General features: G+C 43.3%; 2 protein-coding genes across 2 annotated transcripts; both read left to right on the forward strand.

The window, feature by feature from the left end:
- Positions 1-207: 207 nt before the first annotated feature.
- Positions 208-9,339, forward strand: bag4 (BCL2 associated athanogene 4). Its single transcript, XM_063195340.1, has 5 exons — positions 208-448; positions 1,230-1,349; positions 1,533-1,727; positions 2,932-3,288; positions 6,119-9,339. The coding sequence occupies exons 1-5, from the start codon at positions 314-316 to the stop codon at positions 6,692-6,694; spliced, it is 1,383 nt and encodes a 460-aa protein (XP_063051410.1). The 5' UTR covers positions 208-313; the 3' UTR covers positions 6,695-9,339.
- A 2,618-nt stretch (positions 9,340-11,957) lies between these two features.
- Positions 11,958-15,065, forward strand: LOC134445386 (dual specificity protein phosphatase 26-like). Its single transcript, XM_063194469.1, has 3 exons — positions 11,958-12,311; positions 13,171-13,382; positions 14,826-15,065. The coding sequence occupies exons 1-3, from the start codon at positions 12,139-12,141 to the stop codon at positions 15,014-15,016; spliced, it is 576 nt and encodes a 191-aa protein (XP_063050539.1). The 5' UTR covers positions 11,958-12,138; the 3' UTR covers positions 15,017-15,065.
- Positions 15,066-15,829: the final 764 nt, after the last annotated feature.

Raw genomic sequence — 15,829 nt, forward strand, 5'->3', positions numbered from 1 at the left:
TGGTTTAATTTGCTGAGGCCGCTTTCCTATTGGTCTGTGTAACTTGAGTTGATAGCCATTCACAACAGCTGACTGTATCTATGGTCTCATTTGACAACATGTCCCTGACGCACGTAGAGGATTGTGCGTTATGTAAAGCGCTATGTGAATAAGGAAGGGCTGAAGTGGGAATTTAAAGAAACAGTGAACATATTTTGTTCTCCAATATCGAGCGTAGCTGGAGCTGCGGTGGAAAGAGGGAGGTGGTTGGTGGAAGAGGTGCAGGGTGGCAAACTCCTGTAAAAGCTCTCTGATTGCGCCGTGAGTTGCGCCAATGGCGTACGAAACAGCTGGCAACGACAGGAGTGGAGGGGAGCCTGCTTGGGTCATGCATCAAATGCAGGCGAGCTCTAAACCGCACTGGCCATCACATTTTAACTCGGAGAACAATAACTGGAACGGCAGCATGGTAAATTAACATTTGTGATTTTTCAGCATTTCACACATTATAGCACACGCAAGTTGTCCTAAACCTACCAGCTCTGATCAGCTTACAGGCTTACAGTAGGAATCTGAACAAATCTCAAGCGATTGTGTTAGCTAAAAGGCTAAGGTAGCGCTAGCAGGTGATGCCATGCTACATGCTCTCAAGTTAGTGAGTTGGCACAGATTTCAATGAATGGGTTCCAGTTAGGTAACACCTCATGCAAGCCTTAAATCCAAGTTGGACAGCTTGTATGTATAGAAAGGTGTTATTATTAACAATGTATTAATAACGACTTGCTAGTAAGCATTAGCTTGTAGTCAGCTAATTTTGTGTTACTACTAGCTCTGCCCAGTCACATCCAACGATAACTGATTTTATGTAATCGTTGTCCAATGCAATAACGCCTTGAAGTTACAACGTTGTAATGACACTGTCTTGGCGTAATTGTGCCATTCAAAACACTGCTAGCATAAGCCGTAGTAATGTGAGAACATAACGGTAACGCTCCCTTTTGTGTTTGGCCTGTGTACTTGTCCAACTTTGTATGCACTGAACCAGGTAATGCGACACTCTTGGTTACATGAACACAGGGAAGCATTGTGATCAGCAGTGCGCCTTTCTACCGTACGCCAGGTGCATTTTATGTTGTATTGCTTGTTTTTGCAACAGGCAAGAATAGCAATGTCCAAATGCACGTGGCAGAGAAGACATATAATGTTCCACTAATTTGCCACTAATGTTTCCACTCATTTAATTTTTACAGGACTCGGCGCCATACTCCGGATATCCCCCCAACTATTGGTATCCCCAGTCGCATAACACAGGGCCTTATGGAAATGCTTACCCATCGGGCACAGAGGTGAATGGGCAGCCTCAATATCAGGTACCTTATCCATCTCCCGGCCATATAGCTGTCATCCAACTTTTGCTTAACAACACAGCCATGAATTTCCTTTCCCCTTTAACTTTTATTTTGGCTGTCCTGTGTTTTGTTCATTTTTTTGCTCTCAACATAGCCATGTTTTTCAATTTAACTTGGTGTGTTTTGTTATACCGTTTATTTCAGCCTGCTATGTCAGCGTACCCCAATGGTGTGTACAATCCTGGACAGTACTCCGCGAACATGCTTCACCCTTCCAATCCGTTCTACTGTGCCGACCAAATGCCTCCCAGGCAGCCTCACTTCCACAGTCAAGGCTGCCCAGAACGAAGCGCAGGACAGCCAGCCCCACCTCCCTACCCAGTCCAGCATTGCCAAGGGGTAAGTGTGGTTCTCTCATGCTCTGCTGGAAAAGAGGAACTCTAAAGGCAAAACGTTGTTATTATGATTTATGTTGTGATTACTGTGAGGGCTTACGTACATTCTCATCTACAGGTATCTAAGTATCTGAAATACACCAAACCCTAGTAGGGTGGCCAGACGTCCGTCTTTAGGATAGACCGTCCATCGTTTCAGTGCCTTGTCTGGCGTCCGGCACAGCATTAAGCTGGACATCTAGTTGATTTAAATGCATTTAAAATGCATGAGATTGCATGTAAGAAACAAAAAAATTGCGTCTACTAATATGTCCACCTTTTTAGTGCCGCTGAGATGGTCACCCTAACCCCTAGGAAGGTTGCCTGGTTAACACCAGACCTAATCACAAGTGAGATTAGGTCTGGGGAGTTGCTTATTGTAAATTCCGTATGGGGCCGGAATACTTGGCTATTATGACACACTGCCCTGCTCTCTGATTGGGCAGAGAAACTGTTAAGGTCGGAATGCTTGGCCATTATGACACAGATCCCATGATCTTGTACGTTATGAGTCATCCTCGCCATACTGTCTTTCAGATCGAAACGATTGTGTAGAACTAAAGGCAGTATGGGAGTTCCCAGGCTACTAGGAAGGGTGCTAGTCGGCAACGGATTGTAACAAGCCACTGCGATGCTTTTATCTTATCCATATTTGAATTGGGCAGGAGACCTCTGGCGCTCAGCTATAAAGCCAGCCGGAACTGAGCTTCCTCCTCTAAGGTATTTATAGTAATAGAGTAGGTGATTGATAACTGAGTAAAGAAAGGCTCCTCCTCCATAGAAAAAACAACCCAACCAGGAGTGCTGTGGTGCACACTAACACACACACACACACACCATACCATATAAGGGTGACATTGCCCATGGGAACTTGGGTTCGATTCTGGCCTGGGTCATTTCCCAACCCTAGGAAATGACCCAGGCCAGATTTGAACTCAAGTTCCCATGGATAATGTCACTCTTACTTGGTATGTTGGTGTACTCTTAGTTCTCTCTCTCTCTCTCTCTCTCTCTCTCTCTCTCTCTCTCTCTCTCTCTCTCTCTCTCTCTCTCTCTCTCTCTCTCTCGCTCTCTCTCTCGTTTCCTGTGCCCATGTTCACTCTCCTGTCCGAATGAAAGGCTAAGAGAGCTAACCGTTATTGGTGTTTGCTGTGTTTTATATTGTAAAGGGCCCAGGCTACCATCCAGGCTCCTACCAGCAGCACTATGGCGACGGCGGACCCCAGATGCCCCACAATCCTCCCCAATACCCAGGCCAGCAGGCCATGCACTCCAGGCCCCCGCAGCAGCAGCAGCCCGATGCTTGGCCCCACTCGGCTGGGGGGTACAGCCCCTCCCCGGGCCCCCAGCAGCACCCGCAACAGCACCCTCAGCAGCACCCTCAGCAGCACCCTCAGCAGCACCCTCAGCAGCAGTGGCAGCAGCCGGGGAGCCAGACTCCGCATCCTCCCTACGGCAACCACGTCAGGCCTCCCCACCCCCCGCCCTGGCAAGGACCTGCTCCGCCTTCGTACGAGCAGCACAAGGTACGATCGACGCCACTCTTTTGCAATGATGTGTCAAACAAGGTCCGTGAGCAGTGAAACGAACTTACGGTTTCCATAGAAAACCGAGACATGTACTGTAAGTTCATGTCTGTGCTACTTGTACGCAGGACTCTAAATTAGCACCAGCCAACCGGCCAAATGCGGGTAGAATTTCAGTTTGGCTGGTAGGAAAGACCAACTTATACAAGCCACTTTGACCCATTATGCCCCGTGTACATCGGGAGCGACCAACGCGAATGAAGCGACGGAAGTCATTCATTCTCTATGGACCAGGGCGACTTTTGACGATTAAACTCAAGCTAATCTTAAGCGAATTCGCTATGACGCTGTTCGGCGAAAACCAATCGGAACGTTCATATCGAGGAATGTCCCAGGCTGTCAAGACAGAGCCGTTATGTGATTAGCTGAATCAAACATGTCAGTGCAGCGTCCAGAGCGAATAAAACGAATTCATGGCGAAACTTCTTCAACTACCCCAGCTACCCGGTCGCGTTGGTAGCGCTTGATGTACACGGGGCATTAGTGAGTGTGTGTTTGGCTACTAGTGAGATTATCATGTACTAGACATTTTGGCTAGTGATAAAAAAAAGTTCCTTTTGTGCCCTGCTTGTATGTGCTTCGAAATGATCGAATCGAATGTGTGAGACATCACACAAAAAAATGCCCACATGCCATACTGTATAGCAGAGATGTTTCATTTCACAAGACTACAGATTCATTTCTTAGTAACCGGTTTCACCCTAGTGATGTTACCACTGACTGATCTATAATGAAAGACTTGGCTGAGAGGAATAGTCTGTTGTCATGCATTAACCATGGGGATCATAATGTACAGTGTGGTAGATGGTCAAACTATGGTTTTCATTGTCTACTAATACTGGAACAATATAGGAACATCTGTTCGCCTTGTTCATCTTTAATTACCTTATTAAGTAATTGGCCTCTAACGAGAAGAGAACACACTTGTTTTTATCTGTGTGTGTGTGTATTATAATCACATGGCTGGGCTGTAGTGTAGGAATGTACAGATAGTCAAGTCAAGTGAGGCGTAAGTATAGGGGATGACCTAAGCGAGCTGCTCTAAAGCCTGTTATGTAACTCTCAGCAGCCCTCTTTCTACCGGGCCACGGCCAGCCAGAGGTCACTAATGACTGGAGCTTGATCTCCACGGCAACTGTAACTGTCTATTGCACTGTCAAGCACTCGCTGTACTGTAGGTCATTATTATTTTGTCTTTCAATGAAACTGGGTCATCTCATCGGGACAAAAATATTAAGGCTTCACTTCATGATTCATGATCCAACATGATTACTGTTGGTTATGTGAATGGTTTTTGTATTAACATTGTTTTTCATTGTCTGCAACTTGAGATTTCAGAGAAGCTGATCACTCGAGTCTTAGCTTAAAAAAAAAATAGTTCAGGTTGAGCTCATATTATGAAGCATAGTGATAAATATATACTTATATACTTAGATATAATTTTTGACTGGCTCAAAAACACAGCAAGCTGTTTTATTAACAGACAATGCCTTGATCTGTTTAATGACGGTTAGGACTCACACACATAAATATGTATTCCCTGCTTGCCACATTGTTTCTTTGGTCACATTTTCGTATGTTTCAATTTTACAGTGCAAGTGCATTATGAAAGGATTAATATGCTCACTCTGTAAAATTTCACTAAATTGACCAGAAATTATTTTTCAATGATGTGCGTGCATGCGTGTGTGTGTGTGAGTTCAGGTTTCCTTTGCAGCGCTGGCTGGCGTAGATAAAGCTTTAGGGAGTGCTGCCAGCCAGGGTGTGTCTCAGGTTAGATATTTCACCCGGCCTTTAGAGGAAGCATACTGTACGTGGGAATTTCTAGAGATTTAAGCTTAGGGCTAGTCTGTTACCATGGCAGTGCCTAGCAATGTCGTGACAATGAGCTACGGTCTTGCTGAGGCCTGTTTTTGCGTGTATGTGTGTCTGCTTGTACTTAGCTGTGATTGTTGATGAGAAGTGACAATGTGTATTGTTGTGTAAGAGTTGGAACAGTCTATTTTAATCATAAATGTTCTCTGCATGTTATTCTTTTAACATTCATCATCTTGCTCAATATTGCCCATTTCCATTCTTATACACCAGACCTTTAATAATAGAGTAACTTTTACAAGCCCATAGTGCCTTGTAAAAGTTACTCTATTATACTATTGTCTCAGCCTCAGTCATTGTAGAGTAGAGATGCTTTATTAATCCCAAAGGAAATGAAGGTGTCCCATTCACCTTACATGTATTCCTGGCGTTGCTACTGGGGCAACAGAAAAGGCGTGCAATTTCCGCGCTTTTTTTTTATTTTTTAATTATTATTATTATTATTGTTGTTGTTGTTGTTATTACTATTATTATTATTAGGGCTAGCTAAACAGCAACTTTGTAAATGTTAGTGTATAACACAAGTTATTCCATATCGTAATCCCAATCCATTAGCATAGACCGCAGGCTTTTTTCAAGTATGACTGCCCCTGCTCCTGCATATTTACAATGTGATGATTAATTGTCATAAAAATGCTGCGGCAGATCACATGGGGCTGTAACGAGGCATAACCAAGCGGAAGTGTAACCCCTTTTCCTTGCATGATCTCATGAGAGCTAGGAATAAGGTGGACAGGAATTTGCTGTACTGCATAACATGAGCAAGAGGGGGAAAAACACATCCTCCATCCATCCTATGCTTCAGTGGTGGCATAAAAAACAGCCTACACAGCATCAGCAAAAAAATAAATAAATCACAACACCTTTTATTTTTTCTCCCCTCAATCTCCTGTAGGAGCACCAGTTCAGTCAGCACCCACAGGGTCGGCCACAGCCCCTGGGCCCCAAGCCTCGACCCGGCACGCCCAACCAAGTCCCCGGCAAGCCCACGGAGTTCAGCGCACCTCCCCAGCTCTACAAGCAGGCCGGCGGTGGTGGTGGTAAAGTAGCGCCTCAACAACCGGATCCCCGTTCCGCCCAGCAGCCAGAGCCTACTCCTCATCATCCCCACCCCCATCCCCCCTCCTCCTCTGCGGCACCCAACAACAACGCCGCCTCCACACCACCCCCACCCCCACCCCCCCAGCAGCAAGCAGCGGCGGGCCCCCAGCTGCAGCTGAGCGACAACCCGGGGCTGGCACGCGTCCAGCAGGTGATGTACCGGGTGCTGCTGCTGCAGGAGGACGTGGACGAGTTTGTGGGCAGAAAGACGGACAAGAGCTACCGCTACCTGGAGGAGCTGCTGACCAAGGAGCTGCTGGAGCTGGACTCGGTGGAGACCGGCGGCCAGGAGGTGGTGCGGCAGGCCCGCAAGGAGGCCGTGCAGCGCATCCAGGGCATACTGGACCGGCTGGAGAAGAAGGCCTTCTGATCTGACTGATCAGGCCTGGGGCTGGGGGGGCATTTCTTCAGCAATGTCGTTGCTGTAACTAACTACATTAGCAAGCTTACTGTACTTGGTTGCAATGTAGTTTAACAATTGGCAACTTGCTACTGGACCGGCTGGAGAAGAAGGCCTTCTGATCTGATCTGGCCTGGGGGGCAATTCTCGAAAGCGTAGTTGTTAGCTAGTGAGCAACTTCTGTAGTTAACAACAAAGTAGCTAACGTAGTTAGCAACTACGGTTTTGAGAAATGCACCCCACATCCGGGCGGCATTTCTCCACAATGCCGTTGCTGTACGTAACTACATTAGCAAGCTTACTTGGTTGCAATCAGGACTCTAAATTAACACCAGTCAACCGGCCAAATGCTGGCGAAATTTCAGTTTGGCTGGTAGAAAAGACCAACTCACAAGCCATTATGACCCATCAGTGAGTGTGTGTGTTTGGCCAGTGAGATTAGCATCTACTAGCCATTTTGGCTATTGATGAAAACGGTTAATTTAGAGCCCTGGTTGCAATATAGTTTCCCATTGGCAACTTGCTACAGTAAGTTGTTAAGAGGTTGGCAACGGCGATGTTGAGAAATGGGGTCCTGATGATACGCATGGATTGAGGGAAACAATTGTTAAAAAAAGAAGGGAAAATTTAGGTCGGTCCGTATCTTGAGGTTTCCAGGCTGATTTTTTTTTCCTTTCTTCCTCCTCATTTCCTTCTCTGTTTGTCTGCAGCCAGGCGCTCTCCCCACACCGTCATGTCTTTGCAGCACCGACTGTGTCAGTTTAATGGAACGGATTAGAGCTTTGAGACTTTTTAGAGCTTTTTTTGCCTGAATCTCTTTTGAAGCTTATTTTCTTGTGGGTTTAATATGCATAGCGGGGGAAAATGTTTTACTTTGTAGCTGTTCAACCATTGTGTAAATGCCAGAATCCTAATGATTTTTTAAACACCTTTAATGAGTAGGACTCGCTGGGATTACATCTTAATGCCTTTCCCGTTAGGTTAATCAGATCAGGGCCAATGCCATTTTTCATCTCTCTCTCGCTCTCTTTCTTTTCACCTCTTTCTTTCCTTCTTTCTCTTTCTACTGCGGGTGAATCTTTTTGTTGTCATTGTTACAGAACTACAGTAGCCCGTGTGCTCTGACATGCTGACATGGCTGTTTCTGGCCACACCAGATCTCAGAGCTATAGCGTTCACGTTCTGGCGCATAACTGTAGTGTAGTCACAGCATCCTTTGTTCTTTATCTCCTCGAGACTGTTTCTTTTTTTGTTTTGCAGTGTCAGTATTTGAGTTGAGTCAGTTGGGGAAAGAGGTTGGCCAGCGTCTGTTTAAAAAAAAAAAAAAAAAGTGGATTCTTTCTTACTGCTCTTAATGCGTTTAGCGGGGTGGTGTCCCAAGTATTAGGCTGCCTGCTCAAAACATAATTTGACAGAGATCTTTTCTAGAGCTAAGTTATTAGTCACCTTTTAAGTAGGGGCTTATATAGGCCTGTTCTCCTCAGTTTGGGATCAACCATTCATTGCCAGGCCAGTGAAAGACCTATTCAAAGACCACCATGAACCACGCTTCTGAGCGCTGCGCTTTTCTTTGCTGTTTTGTCAAAGTCACTTGTAATCTCCTCAGTTCATACTTGTTTTCAGCACATGATGGTGTGTCCTTTGTCATTGGTTTGTACTGACTGTACTTTTACATCCTTGTAAACCTCATACCACCTGATTTTGAGTTTTTTTTCTTCTTTACTTTGCACTTGAACAGGTGAAGCAGTGGAATTCAGAGAGTGCTTTGGCACGGCCTTGAAGTAAAACATCGTTTGGCGCTCTGTCTCAGAGCTTTTTTTTAATGAAGAAAAAAACCCTGTTTGGTTTCTCATATCATTAAGTCCTCTGCTGGAGTACCTAGCTCATCAAACTGACGAGGTGTAGTCGTCAGAAAAGCGGGGGAAAGTTGGTTTGTTCATAATCGTAAAGATATTTGGACCTCTTGATGAGGTATATAACTGTATTGTATGTATGTAAGTATGTATGTAAGGCATTCTTTTTTTAGAGAAATGTATTATACAAATGAGCATATATATATTCAACATTTAACATAAGCGAAAAAAAAGGAACAGGTTGTTCAATGGCACCTTTTTAAAAAGCAACCAGATTAAAGTACCTTTAACATCACACTTTGCACCAAAGTCACGTTCCTGGCCACTTTCTGCTGGTCTTCTTCCAGATCTCAAATACAGTACAGCTCTCCTATTTCTTTTTTCCTGAAAGATTTGTGCCATAATATCAGCAGGTGCTTTTATAAAATGTAAAAACTGGGGGAAACAATTCTGACATGCATGGACAGTAATATGTTTGAAATCGTGTTGATTATTGTGTTATTTCTCTTTAATCGCTGTAAATAGTCTTGTCTCGCTATCGAACCGAAACGTACACGTATTTACACTTTACATGCAACATGAGAAATATATTTGTATAAGGTAGAGAACACAGAATTCCCACGGACCAACAATCTGCCTGCAACTGTTTTCTTATAAATGTAGTGCATGGTTTTGACCACACGAGGGTGCCGCTTTCCTACAGGGTGTAGGAAAGCCGCATTGGTGGCGATTCACATTAAATCAATGAGGACATTGGTAAAATTGTGTGGCCTTGTTTTCTGTTATCCCTTTTTTTTTAAAACTTTCAGCGTGTCATCTTCAAAATATTTTTTCCTGAAAGTTTGCGGATAGTTTGTGCATGTTCAAATAGTAGATGCATAACCTGGTCTAAAACAAAAATATCTCCAAGTATCAAATGATATGTAAAAAACAACTTAATTATGGGGTCATGGACATGATGCATAGCTTGTTGGGTTGAAAAACATGAAAATCTGGTCAACATTAGCCTGGTAAACCAGCGCCACCCACTCACATTTAGGCTGGTTTATCAGGCTAGGTCAACATAAGTTATGGTGAAAAAAAAAAAAGGTTTTACGTTTGACCTTAGTAAATTTGACACGATTTTGCCCAACAGGGGGTCTTTCAGGAGTCACTGCCTATCTTTAATGATTATGCTGTTTAAATGCTATTAGTAGTTTTAGCAGAATGCTACAAGGAGAACCAAAGAAACTGAAAAGAATTTCCTTTCAAATCAAAACGGGTACCAGATTATATTTTTACTTCTTTTGCCCTTTTTTTCTGAAATGCTATCACACATCTCAAAGTACACATCTCTACACACAAATCCAAAAACTTCAACATGGGCAAAACCCCTCACTTCTCTTCCGAAATGGAACTTTTCGATCAAAGCATTGTACATTGTTCTAAAAATGCTACTTTACTGTTAAATGACACACAAACCATATCATGGTTCATTAGAATTAGTTGAACACCAACATGCATAATATGGTACATTATGAATGGAAACTAGAATAATGATCTAGATCTTTTTGTTCAGTGTTCCGCATATTTTTACATTTACAACACATGAATGTGTTGTGGTCACTTTTATATCGTCTGACTGGAGGAGAAAGTTAGATGACCAGATAAAATAGATTCCTAAGTTTTCTGCATTTAACTGTAGACCAAGTAATTGCAGTCTTGCCTTGGGCTTGCAATGAGTTCACACAGAAGAAAAGATGGTGAGCTCAACTTCCTATGTATTGTAGTAAATGTACTAACAGTGTTGCTGTTTTTTTGTTAGATATATTTCAATTACTTTCTTTGCTGCATCCCAGGATGGACCCTGAAGCCATAGCACATTAGTTGCCACAAATATAGACAATGGCTACGTTTACATGAGATATTTAATTCAGAATTAACTCTTAATTCTGAATAAAGCTTCCGCTTTGAAAGCGTCATGTAAACACTTCTTAATTCGGAATTAAGTGAATGATCAAAGTAAACTCGACGGAACTATTTAATTCTGAATTGTTCATTTGGAATGAAAAACCTCATGTAAATGTAGCCAATGTTACTTTATTTACCATTCAACAACTCAAATTTCTGTGTGATCCTGCAGCAAGTACAGGAAAATAAGTCAATATGAACACAACTACTCGGCCTGAAGTTGAATTGCATACATTTACTGAAAAATATCTTGCATTGGGCTGCCTTGCTGATTTTTACATTTAAGTTCAGCTATTTATGTTTCATTAGTGAAAAAAAGATACTTTTGAAATGTTGTGTAAAAGTGCAAGTACATGAGACATGAGAGGTCCAAGGAAGATGCTAAAAAAGAAATAGGCCTATTGGTTTTATAAACAACAGTGCCGCTACATTATTTGCATGTCAAATCTCTATTTGAAATAAATGTTGCTTATATTTTGATTTAAAATCTAGGATGTTTTTTTACATGTTTTATTTTCTTTTTGAAACTGTATTGACCACAGTATGTGCTTTGAAGCTGTTTGTGTGGCACTCAACCATATCCCTTACACATTGCACCTTTAATGACCAGTTAGTTGATATCCTCTCTGCCTGACCCAAAATGCCTCTCGTGTGTCAAAGGAGGTCACTACAATACACACGCTTCTACGTCAAAGCAACGTGTTGAAATGCGCAACCGCCTTTCCTTTCCACTTACCAGGCACCTTGATGATCCCTATTTAGACCAAGAGGGAATAACCGGCGAGTGTGAGGTAGGGCAATTCTAAGGGTCAAGCAAGTTGGCCTTTGGAGAACGACAAATATTATCGTTGATGTTGATATTGATGTAATATGCTGAATGCAGGTAAATTATAGACCTAAGTGAATGGCCCAAAGTGGCCCAATTTACCTGAATTCACCAAACATTGATTGCTCTTTTAGGTAGGCTATGCCCATTGGCCAATGCCTAACACATTGTGCCCAACACGTTGTTGCAATAATGAACGAAAGGTAATCCATTACCTACATTATGCTATGCTATTCTATTCAATTTCATTATTTTTTTCAGGCGTGCAGATCGGGTAAATTGACTGAAATGCATGCAAGTCACACTCAGCAACAGTGTCCTCTTCCCTCTCGTGATGGGACAACAATGAGACCCTGGCTTCCCACACCCAAGTCCATTACCATTAATTTAGTTTTATTTAATCCCAATTGACAAGTGGTATGTTTCACTGCATGGGGGCTTGCACAGCTTGTGTTCTGCAGTGAGTTACCAGAGGCTCGTGTTAAGTTTGATTCATGGTAGTAAACCGACCCAGGTGGCAAAGCTGGCTGGGTGCCGGCGCTTCCCTCCAAAAATATCTCTGGTAGTCCTGCGAGGGCTATTAGACATATCCAGACCATGCCATGAACTAACAGCTGAGGACCCCTCCCTCTGAAAAAACAACTTGAATTTCAGTCATCCCAACGTTGCGATTGTAGCAATTGGACACCCCTATAGGCAAAGAGGTTCGATACAGTCGGATATTGTCCACATCAAGTCTTGCTTGATAGTATACTGTAGGATTCAGCCCACAAAATTTCTTCAGCATGGCTACTAGGAATGGTCTCTGGCAAAGCCACACCGTGCGCTCGGTCGAGCCGGAGGTTGACTTCAGCTCCCCTGGGCTTGCTGTGATGGACCTGGAGCGTATCTTCCAAGGCGGAAAGATGATCAACAGCCACGCCGATGAGGTGTGGCCAAGACTTTACATAGGGGACTAGTAAGTAAACCACTGGCTTTTATGTCTGAAAAAGCCTAGAGGTCTTGCTGCATGCATGGCTGTAACTACCATTGAGGACACAGAGTTCATGTCCTCTGTATTGTTTTCAGAAATGTAGAATTTATCTATGAGGAAAATCGATCTATGATCAAACAATGACAGATACAGGCTGTACATGCTACCCCCATTTATCCTCAATGCAGGGATTAATGAAACCAAACTTAAAGAGTTTGACTGAAGAATTTGAAGCATTCTAAATGTACAGTATGCAGTACAGCGCACAGTATTTGACCCCGGTATTTTAAAATGTCTTGTTACGGTCCTGGCTGCATGCTGTTTTGTCCTGCCCCCATAGAGTAGTGAGATCATCTGTTCATCAGTGCCTGATTGACATATCACTTGATTGATACCCAGGCACATGCCAGCTCACAACATGCCATTGTGGCCAGGCGACTGACTGGGTCAGTAGGACACTTCTACAGCTGTCAATCAAACTTGAAACATCTCATTTAGTACCATTGCTTTCTTTGTGTTGACTTGTTCATGCCCTCTGTAAATTACTTTGCATAACTTCATAGCAAAATAGGCTGTGTTTAAAGACAGTGTTATTACAGGTAAGTAGGCCTAATGTAATGTCAGTGTAATGTAAAATGCCAAATGTCTTTCAATGATAGTGACGACTTACTTAGTAAACAACCTCCTTAATGCATTAGATTGTTGCATTGGATTGTTGAATATTGGTCCCAGTGCAAATACCATTGGGCCTACCAAGGAGCCCAGTGCATTGAGGGCATATACTGTAAAAATGTGTTTGGTCTTGATTTGATGTCACTCATCTGAATTTTATTGTGATGTGCAGTGACAGCGCAGAAAATCGTAAAGAGCTGACCCTACGCGGATTCACTCACATTGTGAACTGTGCACACACGGCCAGGCGCGGTGGGCCCGACTACTACCAAGGCATGAACATCACATACCTGGGCATCGAAGGCCGGGACTGTGTCGACTACAACATGAGCACACACTTCAACACCGCTGCAGACTTCATAAACAGTGCACTCCACAGGGGAGGTGAGCATTGCAGAGCAGAGACCTCGCATGTCAATGACTGTGTGCAGAGGCGGACTTTACATTAGACAAACCTAGGCAAATGCCTAGGGCCCCGACCAAATTTTGTCGTCCATAGGGGCCCCAGCTGTCACACCAGTCGCGGTAGACAGACAAAAAAGTAGACTTGGTCTTACTTTGCCACTTATGTAAAATCAAAGATATATACAAAACACGAAAATAGCACCAACATACAGAATTGTATCTCTATATGATGGCTTTTGAGCGTCCTATGTTTATACTTTGCATAGGGCCCCAAAGGGACTAGGTACGCCCCCGGGTGAGCATTGCAGAGCAGAGGCCTCGTACGTCAATGACTGTGTGGGCTCAGCTCAGTGCTGCCTGCTGCCATTTTTAACTCCAGGCAATAAAGGTTTTTTTAGTGCTGGCTCTGAGGTTTCTCTCCTCTGGCTCTGACGTACATGTTCACACAGCACGTGGTCGTCATTAAATTGTGTTTTACGAGCTGGATTAAGGTGGCCAAGGGCTACAGGTTGCTGTAGACCCCCACAGAAGAGGAATTATGTGACAAAAATACGTACATACTGTAGATGGCATCATAATTTCTGAGCCAGAGGATGAACATTTATACAAAATAATTTGCTCAACACTGTCACTATTTCCCAATGTCAAGTGTATGAGCCTTGGTAGTGTGTCAGCCTTATTAGTCAAGCCCAGTGATTGGATACCCCGCAGAGTTCAGCAAAGACTATCCAATCATGATTATGAAGGCTGATACACTTTGAAGGACGCACATTAGACATTGGGAAGCGGTCTGTGTCTTGTTGCAATTGTTCAGTAAATGATTTTCTGACCTTTGGTCATTTGGGGGGCCCTGGCAGGATGGCCCCTTGGCTGCAGCCATATTTAACCTGGTTGGTAATACAGCCCTGTTGGAATCCTACTTGACATAACAGAATTAGGTAAAAATGATGTCTAATCATGTTGTATGCAGGGTCGGATTAAGATGGCGCGGGGCCCCTAAGCTACAAATTGATGTGAATTTTTCAATAATGCATTTTCTCATAACTCTGCAATTTTTCACTTTTGACCAATCGTGGGCCCCCTGCCAGATGGGGGTCCCTAGGCTGCAGCCATATCTAGCCTATGCATTAATCCGGCCCTGGTTGTATGCCAAGTATGAATTTGATTGCCGAAGATACTGTTTTCCACAAGATGAAAATATATCTGACCAAAAGAACAGCTGGGTGTGGTGCAAATTATCCCTCTCATAATATAAATGTTGAAAAAATGGAATGCATACAAGTTTTGAGATCACAGGGTCATGGAGGAGGTTACCAATGTGAATTTTACTGGCCAGGTAAAAGCAAACTCCTATAGAACAACTGGTGAACGAAATGCCAGCCGCTGCAATACCTGAATTTGTTGTTGTTTGTGAATCTCCAGGTAAAGTGCTGGTCCACTGCCACGTGGGTGTGAGTCGTTCGGCTACGGTGGTGCTGGCGTACCTGATGCTGAAACACCACATGACCCTGGTGGAGGCCATCCGCACTGTGAAGGAGGGCCGTGGGGTCTTCCCAAACAGAGGATTCCTTAGGCAGCTCATTGACCTGCACATCAGACTCCACGGCAGATAGCCACTTATCCACTCATTGACTTTTTTTATATTAAACATGTGTCTCTGTACAGTCATTGTGAAGATACTCATTTATCCAATTATACGATCATTTATAATGAGTTGAATTGTGGAACTGGACTTACAGCTTTTAGCTCCATTGACCATTGACCATGACATATGGTGTGTGTTTGTCTGCTTCTGGTATTCTAAAATGGTTTGGATGTATGGGCTCTGTGAATTTCCATTAATAATAATATTATATATATTATTAATGGAATATTATTCATGGCAGGGCCATGATGCATAACACAGCAGCTAACCACTTTTTCAGTATGAAAAGTTTTTTTTGCCCCAGATAGCAAAACCTGATTTAACTGGGCACATATCTGAACCTAAGAAGGGCAATGTTCTGAACATAATGGCCAATTACAAGTGACATGATCTGTCCATGTCTGCCAGACAAGTCAAATACTCATTAGAGCCAAATAGAGGTAGGCCTAAGGTGGGCAATTCCCAATGCGGTTATCGCCTTTGTGCTAACACATTGTACGATGAAACTACTATGAGTCTGAGCTTAGTCTAGGCCTATAGGAAACTTTATATAGTATAATATCATTTCAGCCTACCTCAATTTACCCAATTTATAATTTTTGCCCAGGCCCTGCAGTTCCATTCGTATTTTCTGTGAATTTGAAGTAAACACATAGGCCTAATATAGTGTCTAAATGGTTACTTGGTTACTTGTACTGATTATTTGTGCAGCATATTCATCAATGTGTAGGCCTACTTTTACGAAAATAGGTAGGCTATGCTCTCTCGGTTTGCAAATACT

Source organism: Engraulis encrasicolus, chromosome 3 (assembly GCF_034702125.1).
Source record: "Engraulis encrasicolus isolate BLACKSEA-1 chromosome 3, IST_EnEncr_1.0, whole genome shotgun sequence".
NCBI classification, from domain to species: domain Eukaryota; kingdom Metazoa; phylum Chordata; class Actinopteri; order Clupeiformes; family Engraulidae; genus Engraulis; species Engraulis encrasicolus.

Coding starts and splice junctions, on each gene's coding strand:
- LOC134445386 (XM_063194469.1), top strand. CDS start 12,139: ATGGCTACTAGGAATGGTCTCTGGCAAAGCCACACCGTGCGCTCGGTC. Junction 12,312..13,170: donor AGACTTTACATAGGGGACTA/GTAAGTAAACCA, acceptor TGTGATGTGCAG/TGACAGCGCAGAAAATCGTA. Junction 13,383..14,825: donor CAGTGCACTCCACAGGGGAG/GTGAGCATTGCA, acceptor GTGAATCTCCAG/GTAAAGTGCTGGTCCACTGC.
- bag4 (XM_063195340.1), top strand. CDS start 314: ATGGCGTACGAAACAGCTGGCAACGACAGGAGTGGAGGGGAGCCTGCT. Junction 1,350..1,532: donor ATGGGCAGCCTCAATATCAG/GTACCTTATCCA, acceptor CGTTTATTTCAG/CCTGCTATGTCAGCGTACCC. Junction 1,728..2,931: donor CAGTCCAGCATTGCCAAGGG/GTAAGTGTGGTT, acceptor TATATTGTAAAG/GGCCCAGGCTACCATCCAGG.